The sequence below is a fragment of the Bactrocera dorsalis genome, chromosome 3, assembly GCF_023373825.1.
Source record: "Bactrocera dorsalis isolate Fly_Bdor chromosome 3, ASM2337382v1, whole genome shotgun sequence".
Classification (NCBI taxonomy): Eukaryota; Metazoa; Arthropoda; class Insecta; order Diptera; family Tephritidae; genus Bactrocera; species Bactrocera dorsalis.
In genome coordinates, this window is record NC_064305.1 from 92,134,081 (window position 1) to 92,147,692 (window position 13,612).

The window sequence follows — 13,612 nt, forward strand, 5'->3', positions numbered from 1 at the left end:
GAAGATTCCAAGTGATAAAGTAGAAATGGTAAATTGAAAAATGGCAACGGTATCAGCCACAATGGCACAACAATAGCAACAAAAATGCATTAAACAACAATCAACAATTCACTGCCGGTCTGTTTTCCTCCCAAAAAAAGGTGTTGCACAGGAATTCACAGCGCAAAAACAGAACGACCGAAACGTCGAAGGTAGAAATGCGAGAAGAGCGAGACAAATAAGTAGGGATGGCTGCATTAGGCAAACAATAGAGGAAAATCTCAATAGACACTTTGTGGAAAAACACCTTTTAATTTAAAGTCCTATTTAAAGTAGCACAAAGGAGTATTTTGAGAGATTTCGTTGAAATATCTGCTGTGATGTGATAAATGAGCCAAAATCAGACAGAAAATCATTGTAACACTTCACTGCATTCTAAACATTTGTCTCCAATTGCTCCAATAGTCGAATTCTCTCGTCGCTATGGAGTAAATTTTGTTAAAAGCAACAAAACTCTCTACGCTTATGAGATGGCTTCGTTGGGTATTAAGAGATATTCCCGTATATTTAATAGTCGCAAAAGTCTTTTCGTATTTCTAATCGAACTTTAACTTAATTCTTTTATACTTATAATAAACTTTAATGAACCATTTTGGTCGACCACTTTTTCGGCATTTTTCCGCTAGGGACATTATTCCATAAATCTAAAAGTTTTCTGGTTTCTTGGCGAAAAACTGCGACAAGTGATTTTCACAGGCTTCTCTTGAAGCCAACTTTACTCCATTAAGGGAGTTCGGCATTGACCGAAACAAATGATAGTCTGATAGCATGTACAAGGTCAGTGCTAAATGATGGATGCATCAAAACTTCCCAGCCAAGCTCTCCCAGTTTTTGCAGAGTCATCAAATATGTGTGTGGTCTAACGTTCTCTTGATGGAAGACGAAGCCCTTTCTGTTAATCAGTACTGGCCATTTTATCGATTGTTTGATTCAATCTCATCATTGTTGACAGTAAAATAAAGAATCAATATTTCGATCAGGCTGGAGCAACTCATACTGGATAATTCCTTTCCAATCCCACCAAACACTCACCATAACCTTTCGAGGCGTCAATCCACAATTTCATCAACTTTTTCAACAACAGGTCGACCAGAGCGAGGTGCATCTTTCATATCCCAACTTCCTGAACGGAAGCGAACGAACCATTGTTGTGCTACACGAACCGATACAGCACCGTCTCCGTAAACTTCACAAATTTCATTGGTGGGTTGCATGGAATTCTTCCCTCTTTTATACAAAAATTTCGAAATTTAGCTAATTTCTTCAGTATTTTCACTTATTTTTGAATAGCTGCAACTTTCCCGAATTGAAGCTTAAAATCCCACCTTTCCAATACAATATATACACTGTATCATAATGTGATTGGTAGCACTGAAGATTTACGACTGCAACGACATCTATTGACAAAATACGAAAAAACTTTTTCGACTACCCAATATTTGCAGTTAAATATGTTCATACCGGTTTTTTAAGATATCTCACATATCAACCGCTATCTTGTAAAGTAAAACTGATTTATGATGGCTATGGAATTATATTGAGCACTGAACCCAGTAGACTTACATAAGAGGGTGTTTCATAAAACAGAGTAAAGTTAAGTTGATGCTGGAGCAGATGCTGTAAGGACTTCATAGGAAATCTTAGCAACCCTGGAGTTCAAGCGGTCAACCAAAAACTTTATAGTATTATCTTGGATAGAAAATACTTTCGTAAATACCGATATTACAAATCAATCCATTATTTTAAGGTAAAGTGTCAATTACCATACCACTACCAGTAAGTTGGCGGTCCAAAGTAGTTAAAAGCCAGCGGCCAAATTTAAAAGCCATAAATTCCATTTTAGTAAAACGCATTATGGATGCAACGTGTATTTGTGGTTGCCCTTCGAAGCAGAGTTTTTATATGGAAAGCGTTAAGCGGCAAGGCGAGCCAGTAACGATTTCGCTGTCAACAAATTGTGTGGCATAAAAATATGCACTGAGGAGGCGGAGACTACAAATTGGCGGCAGTTTGCTGAGATACACATTCCAACCCAGATCATTTGTACATGCGATATACATATATACATATGTGTTCCTGTGTAAGAGCGCTTGCACCGACAATTGAACGTGAAATTGAGCATGAGTGACACATGAGCTCGCAGCAGCAAACAAACAGGAGCGCAAAAGCGGAAATCAACCAAAGAAAGTGCATTCTCGCATTTCCAACATATGTATAACACATGCACACATGCACAGCAAACAAATATTGGTATTGACGCATGTATGTGTGTATGTGAAAGTGCATATGCATAAAGTTTGAAAAACTTATTTTTCTTCATTGTTCGCATGTCACGGGCGTTCGCTTGTCATTTCCAGCTGCCACTGAGCGGCACCCAATTTAATATTCACATTCAACGTGCTCGGGCGTGGAAAGGAAACAACAGCAACAAAGTGGTTGACACACATCGCATCCAACACAAAAGATATAAGCAACGCTTCAATTTTCGGCGAGCTGCGTAAGATTGCATTTGTAGAATGCATCAATTCACGTCTCTCCTCTCTTGTGTAACACTTTAGTGTTTTCAAAACTAATGATCCAGTTTAAAACTTCAATCTAATCTAAAAATAGACGGCTAAAGTGAAATGAACGAACTGTCCCCAGAAAACTTTTCTGACCTTTAACGGTTTTCGAAATTCCCAATCACGATGCCTCGCCTATCATTGGTGGTTCGCAGAACTTAAACTCTACAACCACCGAACATTGCCAAAAAAAAATCAGATAGTATACTTAATACACATCTTAAAGCTCAAATGCAATAGTTCTGCTGAGCAATATGTAAGCGTGTACACTATACATATGTGTAGACGAAGCTCAAGTTGTGTAAACAGCTGTGTGGAAGCATACAAGCTACACGAAACAGGTGAAAGTCGTTTATCGGATTCTTTGCAGTCATAAGTGCCAAGGTAAAAGTGACACTGTGCCATAACCTACTCGGCAACCAACACTTGTCGCTTGTCTCCAGCTTACACCAACAAAATGAGATCAAAAGAGAATGCCCGTGTAGTCGGCAGCTACGCATTGGCAGGCGCAACCGTGGCAGGGACGAGCAGCAGACGCACACACCCGCAGAACAGACGTCGCACGCAAGGCGTTGCAATGTGGGTGAGCAAACGGCGAGGAAAGTCTATTCAAAACGAAACCCAAAAAGAAAGTGTGCTTTGAAAATTGCTTGCCACAAATTGTGGCGGAAGTTTAATTTTCGGTAAATCAGCGGAAAGAAGAGTGTACACGAGTAGCGGACTTTTTGGGCGTTTTATTTTTTATTTCTTTTTCGCTTTTATTTTTCTTTCAGTTGCGTGGATGCATGTAAGTGCTACTTTAAAGTGAAAAGGATGCACCACGAAAGGAAGAAAAGCAGAAACCGTTATTAGGTTGTCAGTCTGTTGCACTTTTATACACATTCACGCATTCGCCGCCGAAATTGCCTTGTACCGGCGCATTCGAGTGCCTAAGGACATAAGGACATTACACGCCTGCCTTTGATCAAAGCGACAGACACATCATTACTTACTGCAGCACCCGCTGAATATGATGCAATGCGAGTAGTTTCCAAAAATTCACAAAGGAGTGCACACCTCCATTGTTTGAATGTTACTCATACGGCACGTAGTCCACTAGTGTTACGGCTATTAGCTGACTATTCGTCTCGCTGTTGTTATTTATTAATATCACAGAATATTTGAAATTTCTTTCCCTAAGCGGCAACATTTTCAATTTTCTACGAGTATTATGAAAATTTACATAAACATTTCAAATATCTCTCACTATCATCATAGAAGTGAAAAAATTCTAGTTTTTAATCTAGACTAAGTTTGCCACTTTGCCACAAGAAATACTTCGTAGACCTTATAAAATATATATACAAATGATCAATACGAAGAGCTGAGAATTTGATTTTGAGATATCGATCTGAAATTTTGCACACTTTGTTTTTCCCCAAGAGACTCAATCTTACGATGGAGTAGACATGTGGATCTAACGCTGCCCAAAGCCACCAAGGCGCTCATAATATGCAGATGCAGAACCTGGAAATGCAAGCCAGGTAGATAGATGACTTATGGAGCGATCGCTAGAGCTTCCAAGACAACGCAGTCTTCGGTAATCCTTAAACTATCGAAGCTGCAAAGGCTCGCCTGTGTCTGCGCTTCAGGAGCAATGCACACTTGCCCCACTGCCGCACTTGAAGTCATGTTGAATCTCACATCGCTGCATCTCTTGATTAAATAAGTAGCAGAAGGTGCCGGGAAAGGGAAGATAATGTCGCCGTTTCTCAGAGCCTTTTCAAGCAGAAGTCTTTGTTAACGTATAAGTAAGTCAGTGCGTAGAACTCAATCTCCACCGCAACTATCGCAACCAGCGTATTGCCATACAGTCAGTGACAGTCAAGCGGCATTAAAAGTGATCTCAGCATATGAGGTGAAATCGTTTGTAGTAGAGGAGTGTATAGGAAGCCTCTGGATGCCGGGGCAAGATGACGAACCTAGTACCATGCATCGCGGTGGGCTCCCACACTCTTAAGGAGCTGCTCCACTCGGAGGAGAGAGTGGGGAGAGAATAGCAATGGCAGCAGTCGGCAGAAATACGCCATGCCCAGCGCTGCTTCTACGAGTAGGAGGGTACAACCTTTCAAGGTTTAAAGTTATCAACCTCCCTCGTGACAAATTGCGCTTCCTTGTCGCGCTCTACACAGGGCACTGCAGGCTCAAGAAGCACTTGTCGAACATGGGTATAGTCTCTTGCACAAACTACGGGTTCTGGGACATTGAACAAAAAGGCCCAGAACATTTGATTCTGTATTGCCTAATAATTTGCAGAAGCAGGCTAAAGGCCGTAGATTCCATATACGTGGGCAGGGATCACAACCCCTCCGTAGCCCTCAGCAGGCTCCTGGAACTGTTCAGGATGCTGGATCTTGGTGACCGTTTGTGGTATAGAGGAGGGCACAATAGAGGACGCAGTACAGTTGTTGTTTTCGTTGTTGTTATTGTAACGGGTACCTAATCCCCGTTAGGATGACGGCATCCAGCATATAACTGTCATACAAACTGAAGGATCTTGTATGGAAACTTTTATATTTGTGAAGAATATCGGAGCATCCGAAGTTTACGTTTTCAGCTCGAAATAAGTGTACAACAATATAATTGCTACTTTTGAGGGTCTCTGTGCTGGGAAAGAAGCAACCATGAAGTGGTGGCATAGCTACTCGACGCTGCAACAAATTTGCGTTATCTTCACATTCTCTTCAAGTGGCCCTAACATTCTCGTAAACGCTATTCTTTCCCACCTTTTTTGGAGAGCACTTTCCGTCAGCAGTTATCTTTATTTCTATGGCGCATTTTCTCCGTTTTATTTTCCGCTTACGACTGCCTGTACATATAAACGTATGTGTGCCACTTATGAAGGTACATCACATGTCTTACCACCACTGCAGTGTTGCAGATTTACCCAACTTTATTTTCACTGATTTTTTATGATATCGCAGTACGAGTATTATTTTACTACTCAATTTTTGGTGGGCGGGGGAGGTAGACGATAGCTGGGGCAGAAGTTGAGAAATCTTATTCCATCTCCGCTTTAATTTTATGCTTCCTAATGTACTTATACTGCGTGCGTACAGCGGCGGACACCAGCTTGAAACCGATGCGGAAATTATAAGCGGAATTCACGTGAGAAGTATACACAATTATTCAAGAACAGAGGCAGGGCACAAACACACTATACTTGCAAAAGTAAAATAATAATTTCAAGTGCTAAGGACCGAAAATCAGCACGTGGCAAAGGATTACATTGATTCCTCTCCATACCTAACACCTTTCGCTTATAGCAGTGGATGCTTACGCCTCTATAAATGGCTGCTGAGGGCACTCGCACTCATTCGGACAGCCAGCCGATGCTATGCGCAAGGGAACTGTATATAAAATGGCATACAAATTCCTCTCTGGCCACAATTCGGTGCACAGATACTGTATCCAGCGTAACAGTGAATGTGCAAATTCAAAATTCGCTTCATATCGTGTTTGCTCTTAAGTATGCGTGTGTATGTGTGTGTTTATGTACTCAATTGCATATACACAACAGTTTGTTTTTCTTTCTCTTTCTTGGAAACCACCGAATTTTACGAGCGAAGTCATCACTGTTTAAGGTTATTTAATGCCCTCGCCACCATGATGTGGCACAGCGCTTGCATTGTAAAACGCCACCGCCCATGCCCCGCTCAGCCGCCACTTGGCTATCATTACATGACACATTTTTATTTTGTTGCACTCTCCAAGTGTGCAACTTTAATGTCGAAGCAACGTTCTCTTCATTTGCACTCTTTTGTTTGTGCGTATTTTGTTGCATGCAACGCGCGTAAAGTTTTTAATCATCAACGTCATTATGATTACTTTTTCCCCAGCAATTTTTCAAGGTTTGGCTTTTCTCGCCGTTTTGCTGCTCTTGTTGTTGTTGTTGCTGTTGCGTCCGTGCTGCTTTAATGTCCTCGCTGGCACTGGCTGCACTTTAACATGTAGATAGTGTAAATGGAAAAGTTTGCGAAGTCAATTTGCGCAACACGCTCCGCAGCTACGGATGCTATGGACTCCGCATAAACGAAACTACTTATGGGTGCACAGGCTAAGTTCGCTTTTAAGTTCCGCCTATTACGGGCTTTAAGCCGCGTTAATTGCAATAAAAGAACGGGGCAAACTTAATTTATGATGTGATGGTGTTATAAAGTTTTCCAACTTAAAAGGTGTTATTTATGGACTTTGTCACACCAAAATATGCGCTTGAAGCGCGAAAGGGTAACTGGGCTTGAAAGAAGTGCGAATATTACATAAATGACCTAACTTAATGCTCCTGACTACCGTGGGGACGAAAAGTAGAAGAAAAGCCCTTAGAGGCTCATAAGCAGACTTAAAATAATTTAAAAGCTTTCGTGTCCTAAGCTCAACCAACTCTATTAATTCTAACCGCATAGGTGAACAACCTGCTCGTGTGTTTCCTCCTTCTTCTTGACTTCCTTCAACATTCAGAATGCCATAATATACTCAAAGCTCATAGCTGCGAGCATAAACTTTAAAGTACACGATAGAATGTATGAAATTAAAATTATCTTTAAACTTAAAAAAAAAACAACTTAAAACAAGGATAATTCACATCTGCCTAAATAACTGAAGTAATTTGGCTCATTATCCGCCACATAAATTCATTTGCGATAATTTCCATGGCAAACTATAATGACAGCCAGCTTTGGTGAATGATTTATCGCATGCATTAAGATATAATCCCCGTCGAGCACATACACATGCACACATACCGTTGCAAGTGCTCATTAAGATAATATGGTCGTGCATGCATTATCGCAACTTATCCATTTTAATCTACATTAGCGGCTTGACTGGCTGGCGCAGCGAGAAATGGCTAACGCCTATGAAAAGTCACCGCCGACTCCAGTGTTGTCATTGTCATGTCAGTGCACTGCACGTTGACACATCGACACGTGACTTATTGACAGCGCCATGTCTGCGGAATCGTTTGATTAATTTCGATACACACACCCAGTGCAGCCATGTTTACAGTTATAGGAATGCAGACACGCTAAAATAGACAATGTCAATGTGATTAAAGACTAGTAGTAAAACATTCAAGAAACTTAAAACATTTTTTTTAAACTCTTGCAACCTGTTGTAAGTACGTATCACAAAAAGCTAAGCGAAACTTTTTTTATTTTTGAAGACTTTTCCTTCTTGTTCTGTATTCATAACTGTATATTTATGTCTTCGCTTTTCTCTTTTCATGCCAATAACCACGCCCACACAATATTCGCCGTTTCAATGCTCTTCAACACCGGCGATAATTGCGAACACTGATGTGGCACCACAAAAACATGCCAACTTGCCGCACATTGATTATAATAATGCGCTGTTGAACGCTTTCACCATTACGTACATCGACCAACATGGGACTAATGGCTTGTAAAAACTGAAATGAATTCCTCCGTATTTACGGCATGGACACTGGCTCACATGAAATCATCAAATCGCTGCCACCTTTTTTTTGTATTGTGGACCTCAACAATAAACGAACTCCAACACTGGCTGCGCATTCGTCGACTCCTTTTTGGCCTCACTTTCCGCTCGCTGTTATTGCTCCTGGCGTTCATCAATAGGAAACGTTTTTGTAATTGCTGCCATAATATTGGAACGTAACTTGCAGAATGTTGCCAATTATTTGGTGGCATCATTGGCTGTTGCTGATTTATTCGTTGCCTGTCTGGTGATGCCGTTGGGCGCCGTCTATGAGGTAAGCAAGTGACTGCACAAATAAAAGAGAACAGTGAATAAGATATTAAAACTGAGAAGGCAGAGTAGCTCAGGGTCGCAGTATTGCATAGTACTACTAACCTTTCCTAGTCACTTTTTCAGCAAACATTTGTTGGCAGCTTTCAAAGTCCTCTCAGCTTAATAGATCAGTGTTCTCAAAAGTCGCATGAAAACATTAAGTTTTTCTCGATTATGTTTCCAAAATATAGTGTAGCTAGTAAATTAGTATCTCAGAGATAAATATTGTATTATAATTTTCAAGGCGATCGGCCAAGTAGTTTTCGGGTCTACAAGTACATACCAAGAAACATAATCAATTCGGCAATAGAAGTACTCATAATAGATTTAGGGTTTTAATTAGTGCCTAACTAAAACTAGAACCTGTCGTTACAACTGTTCTCGAATTTTGCCAACAAAACCAAAGCCTCTTTCGAAATATGAGAGGCAAATTCATCAAAAAATGCGCCGAAAATGGCTTGCAAATTAAATTATCGCAGTTATGTTAACCAAGCTTCTCGAAGCATTATGCTTCTTTACAATTTCTTCTTCAGCATTTTTCTATTGGCGCACATCTAACGTATACGAATCTACAGATTCTGTATATATGCAAATGTTAGTTGACTTCACAGCAATATTTACTCTGTAAAACCCATAACATAATAGGACCCTAAGAACCCGAAAACTTTATGGATTATCATCATCCCTGTGCTTTACCGTGTTACTTATTATTTAAAGATTCATAAAGCATTAAAATATTCGTTCTTTTGTTTTTGCAAGAACTCATGTATAAATACATACAAACAGATTTGACTCGCAGATTTCACAAGCCAATATTATGACCTCCTTCCATGATGAACACATGTCCTTAGGCTGTACCTTAAATGGCGCAACTCGTCGCATAGAGTTAAGCGCTCACACCTACACAGGTATGGGTGAGTAAGTACTGCTGTATGGAGTACAAAGTTTATCATATAATAGTTTATACTGAGTGATGCTTACGCAAAAGCTCTCATGCACCCAGAGGAGAAAGCGAACCTTTTAATTTTAACGCCCTCGTTGTGTATCTGTAAAAAACAGCGCTGCTCATACCTTTCTTCTTTCTGAATATTACAAAGAGAGGACAGTTTTAAGAAGTCTGGCTTCCACAATGCTAAATATCAGAATTTAACTATTCACTATGATGAACTTCTAATGCAAGGTCCCTAATTAGTATCGCTGTTATCAATCTAGTTATATAGTAGTATTCAGATTCTCTTGAACATAAACGAAGTATTAGCGAGATTTTTGGAATATATTCATGGTGAACGAAATACGGTTAAATACCCATTTGATTAAACCTTCGTATTGAACTACTTCATTCGAACTAATTAGGAAAGTTAAAAGATATCCCAAAAATTACTACTGGGTAACCCTTTTACTGGGTAGCACGTAAGTTAGCTGGCACTAAGATAGTATGATTTTTACCGTTACATATATGCAATTTGTATTCTACTCATGATCAACGCTTTTAAACATTTCTAACACTGTCACTATTTTCTCTCTTCCCAATTCCTTCGCGTGTTCTCCGTTTTGACGGCAAACATTACCATTTCACAACAAAAATGTTGGCTGTGCAAAAACTACAACACATTCGGTGGAAATGCGCTCGTGCGAACGAACACTCACACACGCACACGGATATGCGAAACTAAACGAAAACTTAATAAACGTGCTGAAAACTTTCGCTCCGAAAAGATAAGCCAAGGCTGGATACTTGGACCGGAGCTGTGCGACATCTGGACGTCGTGCGATGTGCTCTGCTGTACAGCTTCCATATTGCATTTAGTCGCCATCGCACTCGATAGGTGAGTAACGAATGAAGTGCTGTAAGCTTTAATAGACAACTGTTCCACCATAAGATATATGTGTGCGTGAATGTATGTATGTGTGAGATATGAAATATTTAGGTTTGAGCATCCACGTATGACACATATGTGGTTCCAATGTTCTGAGGAGTGAGAGCGTGCTGAGGCGCAGCCATAAAACGCCTGACTCTCGGCATGTCAGTGTTCAAGGCGATTATTTGGCAATAAACGGTATTTGGTGTGTACCGTTATTTAGGATGAATGGCAGAGAATCGATAGCGTATCGTTGTGTCACGCCTCAGTCGCTCCATACACATTGATTCCAGTGATAATGCACGCTTTACGTTGATTGCAAAGCAAATAAATGAAATCGATATCTTGACCGTGTTGACTTCGGACGCCGGACGGCGGAAATACAAAGCGATTGCTCGTTCAAATAAGAAATGAATATTTAATAGTTGTTTTGCAAACAAAAAGCAAACATGCTCACATAATCTATACACACACGCAGCACGCACGTACATATGTACATATGTATATTTAGGCTGGTTTTCTGCCGCGCTAAAGGTCCTTTCAAATTTACAGGGCCTTTAAACGCGCCTCCGATAAAATTTTCGGCTGTCACTCAAATCTCATTGCTCCAAATTTATTTGACTTTCGGTATTTAATCTTTTGTCAAACTCAAATCATGATTAATGAGTTGCTTTCAGGGCTTTGATTGACTTCTCCGGCTTTTGCCGTTCACTTGCAGGACAGACGGCAAATAAAATAGAAGTCAGATATCAATACAACAAAAAAAAAACTTTAAAAAAAATTTTAGACAAATTAAACGTGTGCGAAGTGTGCACTAATCAAGTAAGAGAAAACAAATAAAATAGGGAAAATAACAGAAATAACAAAAATAAAAACAACAAATCGATGAAGGCGTGTGTGCTCGTTTTCAGCAACTCTCATGGCTGAAATTGTCTGTCGCTTGGCGCCTAAATGCCCGAAAGACAAGCAAGGTACGTAGATAGGTATATACCGTAATATACATATAAATATATGGCTGGGTATATGTAAGTAATTGTCGTGCTGTCGTACGAAGCTAATCAATCAAACAGGAATTTCACCAAACAGCGCTCTCTGTGGAATAAAGCGGCAATTTTAAAGAAAACATAGCCAAGTAAATTTATTTAACACATGTTGAAATGAAAAACTCACCGAATATCCGAATAAATAGTGATGGTAAATGGTATACAGTGAACTCGAATGATCGGGTGCGCTTACATATGTATTTATGTAAATAAGGCCTCTTGTAGTTTATAAATTAAAAAACAAAACACATTTGACCGTCACAGAGTAAAGTCAAGTTCGCTTTCGAAGCTTGCTAACGGTAAATTTTCATGAATTGCTCTTTAAGTCTCGAGCCTGCGATATTCCTTATGGGAAAAGTGACCGGCACGGATACTACACCGATGTAATCTCGCCCATTGAGCGTTTAGTTACTTTTTACTTCCTCTTATTTCTCTTTGCGTGTATACATATGTGCTATATATACTTATACACATACATATATATTCTGAAACCTAAGGGAATGAAAAGGCAAGTTCACCTGTTGAACATGGGTGTATTATATGTAAAAGTACAATGAGTTAATATCTTAAGAACTGCCAAAACTCGCGCTCCCACGCAAGCATCTGGGCATCTCTTTGCGTTTCTTCACGCTTTTGCTCAGCTCACCACTTACATGCCGATAAGATTTTAATAACGGTTAACGAGTGTAAAAAGGTCTTCGCATTTGTTGTTGTTACTTACGCTGTTATCAATTTGCAATCATTGATTTCCATTTTGGATTTCACATGCATGCACTTGATGTAGGCGTTTGTAAATATATTTTGAACGACTCTAGTCCACATCATATATTCGTACGCTTTTTTTTGAAAAGTTTGACAGATGTCATCAATCATATTACAAGTACGTCGCGTGGAAAAGATTTTGCTTCGATTGACAGTTGACGTCACCGATTCAAGTGAAGTAGCAATCGCGAAGAGTTGCCACCTGCCTCACATAATATGTGCGGCATATAATGTACTTGTGCAAAGTATTATTTGATCTTAACACGTGTTCCAATAAATGCCTGGAATAATGATTTTATTTTCTAATAAAACCGCTCTGAAGCATGAGTGCGTTTGTGTATGGAATTATTGGTGTATATGGTATGCATTGTCTGAAGCTTTGTATAAAAAACAAAGAAAGGAGTAATATACACAAAAAACAAAAGTCTGTGTTTTTTCTGGCATATATAGGGTAGTCGAAAAAATCTTCTCGTGTTTCTAATACAACTTCAAAATATTTTTTTTTATATTTATAATGAGCTTTAATGAACCAAATACGTACCATTTTAGTCGCCCACTTTTAGCTATTTTTCCGCCAGAGACATTATTCCAAATAGTGTAAAACTTTTCTGGTTTTTTATCGAAAACTGCGACAAATAATTTTCACACAATTTTACTCCATTAAATGAGTTCTGCATTGACCGAAACAAATGGTAGTCCGATGCTGCAAGGTCAGAGCTATATGGTGGATGCATCAAAACTTCCCAGCCAAACTCTCCCAGTTTTTGGCGAGCCATCAAAGATGTGTGTAGTACAGCGTTGCCCTGATGAAAGGCGAAGTCTTTTCTGTTGATCAGTTCTGGCCGTTTTTTTCGATTACTTGCTTCAATATCATCAGTTGTTGATGATTCCTTATATCATAGTGGATATTATAGCGGATGATTCCCTTCCAATTCCGCCAAACAATCAGCTTAACCATTTGTTGAACTTCACCACGCTGGGACCATAATCTTTTTCACACATTATTTTCGTATTTGATCCACTTTTCGTCTGATGTTATCATCCGCTTCAGAAATGGTTGGATTTCATTCTTCCCTTTTTTATTCAAAAAAATCAAAATATACCGAATTTCCTCTTTATTTTCACTCAATTTTGAACTGCTGTAACTTTTTTTTACTTCTCCGAATTTATTTTTTTAAAAATAATGATTAAATGAAGCTTAAGATCTCACCTTTCCAACACTATGTGCTGTAACACAATGTGTTTGGAGATACATATACGACTGCAAGGACATCTATTGACAAAATACGAAAAAATTTTTTATATGAACCATTACAATGATCTACCTCCAGCCACTTTACTCTATTCAGACTATATCGATAAGCATTGAAATATCTTAATGATACCTTTCAATGCCAGTTGCGGAGTTGATCTTCAACTTGCCTTAGTTCCATGTGCCAAAACAAATAATTTCTGCCCCTCCGGTTTACCAAACACCACACATGTTCTTGCGCATTAAGGAGAAAATCTTCGAATGTTTATGTAACTAACTTGGCGTGATAAG

General features: G+C 39.3%; 1 protein-coding gene across 2 annotated transcripts in view; it reads left to right on the forward strand.

Annotated features, from left to right (window-relative positions):
• LOC105230555 (5-hydroxytryptamine receptor 2A) overlaps window positions 1-13,612 on the forward strand; it is a 132,571-nt gene that overhangs the window by 60,614 nt on the left and 58,345 nt on the right. For both annotated transcript variants that reach the window (XM_049452188.1, XM_011211374.4), the window contains exons 5-6: window positions 8,234-8,367; window positions 10,122-10,231. In XM_049452188.1, coding sequence (XP_049308145.1) covers window positions 8,234-8,367; window positions 10,122-10,231 — 244 coding nt within the window. The remainder of the gene's footprint in view (window positions 1-8,233; window positions 8,368-10,121; window positions 10,232-13,612) is intronic.